At 45.6% G+C, this 6771-nt stretch overlaps 2 protein-coding genes across 2 annotated transcripts; both read left to right on the top strand. All coding sequences in view use genetic code 11, as the record gives it.

Annotated features, from left to right (window-relative positions):
* EGR_00204 (acetyltransferase complex ARD1 subunit B) lies at positions 1-673 on the top strand (the record flags this gene model as incomplete). The annotated part of the gene is made up of 5 exons (XM_024489453.1): positions 1-21; positions 56-213; positions 245-451; positions 484-568; positions 605-673. 5 exons carry the CDS (start codon positions 1-3, stop codon positions 671-673), a joined length of 540 nt encoding a protein of 179 aa, XP_024356131.1.
* Positions 674-1382: 709 nt separating this feature from the next.
* EGR_00203 (ATP-dependent DNA helicase PIF1) lies at positions 1383-4336 on the top strand (the record flags this gene model as incomplete). The annotated part of the gene is made up of 7 exons (XM_024489452.1): positions 1383-1868; positions 1924-2218; positions 2290-2678; positions 2739-3021; positions 3172-3275; positions 3732-4049; positions 4178-4336. The coding sequence occupies 7 exons, from the start codon at positions 1383-1385 to the stop codon at positions 4334-4336; spliced, it is 2034 nt and encodes a 677-aa protein (XP_024356130.1).
* Positions 4337-6771: the final 2435 nt, after the last annotated feature.

Here is a 6771-nt window from a genome sequence, read left to right as displayed (position 1 = left end):
ATGAATATCCGGAACGCGAGGGTAGTGTCTGGCTCTAATCTTTGAAATGCTTTAGCCCGGCGATCTTCTTGGCATGCGAGATTGTAACCTGGATTGCCTTCCTGAGAACTACGTCATGAAGTATTACTTTTATCATGGACTGTCGTGGCCTCAGCTCTCATACATTGCTGAAGAATCCGATGGTGAAATTGTGGGATACGTATTGGCTAAGATGTAACCCGAATTCATTTAATCATATTTGAAGGGAAGAAGATCCGGATGATCTCCCATATGGGCATATTACTTCATTAGCTGTTAAACGCTCACATCGCCGCCTAGGTCTGGCCAGGACTCTGATGAATCTGGCATCACGTGCAATGGTGGAAAATTTTCAAGCAAGATACGTCTCCTTGCACGTTCGCAAAAGTAATCGGGCTGCTCTTACTCTCTACACAAAAAATCTAGGGTTCCAGTACATTGTACATTCTCTAACACTTCACTTAGAGCATATGATGTTGAACCCAAGTATTACGCTGATGGAGAGGATGCTTATGCCATGAAGAAGGATTTGAAACCGTTTTGGGACAAGGTATTCCGGCTGATTGCACTCAAATCTTATACTTAGTACGGTCCTTCGGATGTCCCTTTCAAAGCGGTGAAGGAGAAAAGCAAACAGAATCTTAATTTGGGCTAATTCCTTGAGACATTTTCAGTAAATTCGTTGCATTGCTATGTGGGCTTGTACAGATTTGTGTATATCATAATAAACGCCACACGTAAGACGCGGTTGTGGGGCTATGGGTTACCTCTGCCCGTGCGGGTGGGCGCGTTGTGTTTGCCTGTGACTCTCGTGGCGGCACGGTTGTAATTGTCCCTCTTTTTCGGTTTTTTTATGCGGGCGTTGGGTCGACTGTTACAACCTCAGTTCATGTACGCGGTGGGATGTACATGCAAAGCTGACTGGTATGGATGTGAGGGAAATCAACAGCGATTTCGATACCGTGTGGTCATCGCCTTTAACCTGTCTGGTAACATGTTGCAGTTAGACTTTTTGGGTGAGTTGTCGCCTGCCATCAATAAAAGGATCTACTCTCCAAACCGTTTGGCTGCCTTTTCGTTGGTTGTTATTGTTCTGCTGCAACTCACAGGTTCGAATCCGGTAATAAGCAAGGAAAGGAAGGAGTTGGTTTGCTCTTAGTGTTGTCCTATTTAAAAATTTTTACTCATATGTTGAAGGCCAGGAAACCTCTCTATGCCAACACTAGCGAGAGTACAGCCGTAGCTATTTGTTTAGACTATTGGTTATCGCGGCTGTTCCGAATTTTGTTTGAATTGACGTTGGGCCGCCCTCTTGCTGCATGTTTTTTAATTGAACTTTTGTGTTAGTCTCCATCGCACACTTCATGGGCGTTCATTTAAATTGTGGTGTATATATCGAGGAATTGTCATCAGCGTGTGGTCCTGTGCACCGCACTATCAAGCACGACAAAGCACGTGTCTCTTTGGTGAAGTCCGATAACTCTGAGCTAATTATTCGCATTAAACCAACCAATGGGTCAAGCAAAAGTCTCGGGTATAAGGTTTCAGATCCCAAGTTTTTCACGAGGTTTATGCGCGAGGGCAAATCAACTGTTTTCTCAAGGGCGGATCCCGTGAACATTATGCTCAGAAATTGCCCGCCTGATGCACTCCAGCTGTTTCTTTACAACGTGAAAGTATTGTGGAATCAGTTAAAGAATCTTAAATCCAGGCGTTCTTCTGTATTTAAAAGGGATACCTCCCTTTCCTTACTCGATGAAGTATTGCCCGTGCGGAATGAGCCTGCATCCGAAAGCGTGACCATGCCCAAGGCAAATTCATTTCCTGGGCCAGAATTGTCTCCCATTCGTGTAGGTTTTTTTCTTCCACCCTTCTCGAGTTAAATCTCGGGGTTTGTTTCTGTAGACGAAAAGACCACACTTGGGACTGACACATACTGGGGCCGGCGTATGTAGTTCAACTCCTGTTCGCAATGCAACACAAAATAAGAAGTCGACAGTGCGGATTGTTCCTCTTTCACTCGGCGTTGATATGGACAAGACGTTTTCCCATGTGCTACTAGATTGGCAAGGTAAAAATGCTTTGGAAAATGGGACGATGGAACAAGCTCGTGTCATTGAATCGGTAAAGAAGGGCGCCAATGTTTTTTGCACCGGGGGAGCAGGCACTGGCAAGTCGTATTTACTCAGAAAGTTGGCTGGTACTGATTAACAAACAACTTTCGGTGCCTTTTTTGTCTTTTTGATACTTGTATATCTAACGATTTTTTAGGAATATTACCACCTTCTGAAACAGCAGTAATAGCCAGCACTGGCCTGGCTGCCAGTCTTATTGGTGGTATCACAGTTCATGCCTTCTCGGGCGTTGGTCAAATGCTGGATCTGGCGGATTTAGAAGACTTGTCTCCTTCCTGGCTTGAATCGGTGACAAAGCGTGTCGTTTCCAATCCACGTACTACCGCGCGGTGGAGAGATGTGCATCGAATCATTATTGATGAGGTGTCCATGATAAGTAGTCGCGTATTTACTCGATTCGAAGCCATAGCCCGTATCGCACTCGGGAAATATGATGAGAAAGTGCCATTCGGTGGAATTCAAATAATTGCATTTGGTGACTTCTTCCAACTCCCACCGGTGCTTCCATCGGCTGTAGCGCATATGGTGAGTTCCGTTGCATTTGCAGTTCTATATCGGCTTGGATAAATGCCTTTCTGCATTCAGATTAAGAAGAAATTTGCCTTTCAATCGTTGGTTTGGCGAGCCTGTCGGTTTCAATGCTTCGAACTGCAGACTTCTTGGCGGCAATCTGGTGATATCAAATTTTTTCACCTCCTTAACGAGGTACGTGAGGGAAGTTCTCCGCAGTGGGTTCTGGATGCGTTGCGATCTCGTGTTCATAAACAAGCTGATGAGCGAAACAAATCTCCCCTACTGACAACTCGCCTTTGTACCCATCGTCGCGATACCGACAGGTTTAATGAACAGTTGCTGAAAAGTCTCCCAGGTAGTCATACCTCTTAGATCCCCATCCTGGTTTATGTGATAGGATATAAAAGAAAATGAGTAGTTCCAGCTGAGTTCTGCAACGCATCAGCTACCGTTTTATCCCCTGATAATTTTTAATCCGATGTTTAATTTTGCTTTTCTGCTGCAGGAGCTGTGAGGGTGTTCGAAAAGAAGGACATAGGACCTAGAAGTTTGATCGCGGAATCATTTTCAGCCATTCCTGATAAGATTAGGCTCAAGGTCGGCGCTCAGGTGATTAATTTTCAATCTTGTAATTATTAAACTTTCGTCTTATTCATCGAAAGTTATCCGTTAAAGCGCTAGGCTGCGGCGCAAATAAGCTGGAATAATTGCACCATTTCCCTCCAATTTGTTTGTATTTTTGAGATCAAGATCTAGTTCTCAATGATGGTAGAATCCGACCGAATTGGTTGCATGATTTATAGAAATCTTATTCGAATTCGTATGCACCTCAGCAACATCCGGTGGAGATCGCTCTGCAGATCCTAGAGAAGTTGGACGTTTCTTTTGCCAGTGGATATAGTTGGAGTTTATGAGGGCATTCTTCGTCATCTGTAGTAAAATATATGTACGTGTTCTGCGCCATAGTGACGCATTAATGTAACGTTAGTCCGTCCCACTGCATCGTGCTTTAGAAATGTAGCTCGGCAGTTGAAATTGGCCCAGATCTTGCTTTTATCGCTCCAGGTGATGCTCCTGCGTAATTTGGACGTGTCACGGGGACTGGTGAACGGCGTGCGGGGTGTGGTGGAGAGCTTCACGCCTTCCTCTGAGGGCGGCTTCCCCTTGGTGCGTTTCTTCGTGCCCCCCGCGGTAGCATCTCCCGCCTCTGAGATGAGCGTGGTTGTTCAACCGGAGCGTTGGACTGCTAATTTTGGTTGCGGTGCCACTGGCAAGGAGGTACAGGTTACCCGACTCCAACTTCCACTTTGCTTGGCATGGGCTATCTCCATCCACCGAAGCCAAGGTATCACTCTGGACAGTGTGGAGGTGGACTTGTCTAGGGTGAGATCTCCACTGCTTTGAGTGTTCTTTCTAAAATAGCGACTATTCGAAAAGCATCGGCCATCATTTCAAATAAGGCATGTAGTTTTTAGCGTCTATAGTCACCTAGTGGGAATATGGTTTTGTAGGTTTTCGAGCATGGTCAGGCATATGTGGCGCTTTCGCGATGTCGCAGATTTGGGGGACTGCATCTCCTTAGTTGGCAAAACAATTTCATTCGGGTGGACCGCAGAGTAACCGAATTCTACCACCGGATCCGCGAACAATCAAACACAAACTTAAACTGACATGTCTATGTGGCTCTCCTCCTAAATCTGCACTCACAGTTCTGTACAGTTTAAATTTCCTTTTGTGATTATATTTTGTCGGTACACCTTTATAAGTATTTATAATTTAAGCGCACAATTATTTACATCCCTGTCTTTTAGTGTTCGGTGAGTCAGTGTAAGCTTGAGAACCACGTGTATACTGATGACCTGTATAGTATTGTAAGCAGATGTCGTTATAATAGGAGCGTTTAATCAAAGCCGAAACTTCTGGGTTCACAAGGGGACACTTCCTTCTTGATTTACTTCGACATTACTGGTGGAGCGCAAACCCCAGGGGCACTGCTCTAGAGTTCCAAACCGGTGGGTTGCAGAGGGGGACGGTGCAGCCCACTGCCTTTCTTGGGTCGCTGGTCGTATTGCACTAAAGGAGGTCTGCATTTACGCAGATGCGAAGCTTTATCGTCGACAACAGGCGGTGATGCGCAAATCCGGCAAGCGAGCGTGGAATGCGAGCCATCCAACCCAAAATCAACCTGCATAGAGAAGGATGAACTTCTCGATCGCTTGAGGTGAAACCGATTTCTGCCAGTAATGCGGTAGCTAAAACCTTTGAACTAGTCTCATTAAATCAAGTTCGTGAATCTAACTATGCAGCTAGCTGTGTGAAACTCTATCTAACAGTCACTGGTACCCCAAAAATTCAATTCTTACATGAGAAGTCGAATGATAATTACTAACGTCTTTGATAATCGAGTATGAATCGTAAGTACATTGTCTACTGACATGTCATTTATTATTCAGCAGTAGGCAGTAAACGTGCGATCGAAATGAATGTGGCGTCCCAAGTCCATCATGGAGTCATTAGAAATCACATTAGTGTCAGGAAGGAGGACTTATAGGTTCTTAGCCAAGTCGGCGATCCAAGCCGCCGAGCCGAATCGCAAACTTCTGAGACAAATTTTCGTGCAGTCAGACGCAGAGATAGACAAATTATGAGAGCATTACATGAACTAAATGTGGTCCAGGTGACCGACGTCCCTCAAAAGTGGATGCAGCATGCTGTGCTTGGCGGATTTGAGTGGGCGTGTCTGCAAAAGCATATACCAAATTCAATAAATAACAAATAAGCCCCTTACCAAATTCTGAAAGCTTTAAGAAGTGGGTGGCAATTTAGGATTTTTCCATGACTGAGCAGATTCACTGTGAAACAATCCACTGTGGGTCCCAATAAAGAATTGCAGCATGTTTGTCGATTAACTGTCGGTTTTGGTAAAGGCGATGCTTTGAATCACAGTAATTATATTTTCGTCAGGTGGGCTGGCCTCCGAGCCGGACCAATGCATCCAAGCACTACTATGGAGTGAGACTCATCGGTCTCCGCTACCCTATTCCTAGCGTTCCTAGACAAGCCCGGTTGATTCGCTTTGGACATCTTTGTTAAAGGTGACAAGATGGAGAGGGAAAATACAATGTTCAAGAAGGAGGGGAGCCGCAGTCACTAGGTAAGGGAGAGGACGATCCGGTCACGAGATTCGAATTTCCTGCTTGCCTCCTCCCTGAAAGGCCCATTAAAACAACATAAGTATTACACTACCGTATGTCGATGGTACATATTATGCACGCGTATTGTCTCCCTCCGCCTTTGAGTCAATTCCGAGGCGCCACGTTGGTGGCATCGGGAAGCGAACCCGACCTCAGACGACGTCTATCCTAACTTCTACAGCTGGTTGACAAACCTTAGCGGGACGCAAGAAGTGTGTATGCTGCGGATGGGCGAATTGGTGGCCACCCCTAACAGAAAGGGTGGAAGTGACATCTGCCTCCGCCAACTACCCAGTCTCGTCTTCTGTAGAAAATCTATTGACAACAGAAGCGACACTGGCCGTGAACCATCTGAAAAAGTGTTGCCATTGGCGTTGTCTACCTTACATGTGCGAAGATATAAATTACGTGGAAATGCGACACTTCTTCTGCTTCTCTAGTAGCTGGATAGATCTTAGGCAGGTATGGCTGGGCAGCATTGAAGTGAGAACAAAGCGGTAAGGAGAAATGAACGCGAAACATCATCCCCACAGGATTATGTCAAACGCCATACTTTGGTTACTTGACAATGCTTTTGAGCCAGCATTCCTGTGGCTAGCTATGGACACGTGTGATGGTCAACCCATTATCCCGTCCCCGAAATCAGTTCCCATTGAGGGCAGAACTGTAGATTCAGAAGAATTGGCAAGAGAAATCGGTGACGTTGTGGTCAAGTATCTCCTCAATTGTATGGAAATGTTATGACCGGCAAGGTTGGCTCGTACGTGCTCTTCAAACCGCACCGATTACGTTGTGATGGCTGATATGGGAGGTGGACTAGAGGGGACGACGAAGACAACGCCCAGAAGAGGAGAGGAGCTATGTAATACGCTCGTAGTTTGGTTAAATCTCACTTTTGATAAAGGGGCCAC

The sequence above is a fragment of the Echinococcus granulosus genome, assembly GCF_000524195.1.
Source record: "Echinococcus granulosus chromosome Unknown EG_S00001, whole genome shotgun sequence".
NCBI lineage: Eukaryota > Metazoa > Platyhelminthes > Cestoda > Cyclophyllidea > Taeniidae > Echinococcus > Echinococcus granulosus.
The sequence above is the reverse complement of the archived record's forward strand: the minus strand, read 5'-3'. Positions and strand labels throughout refer to the sequence as shown.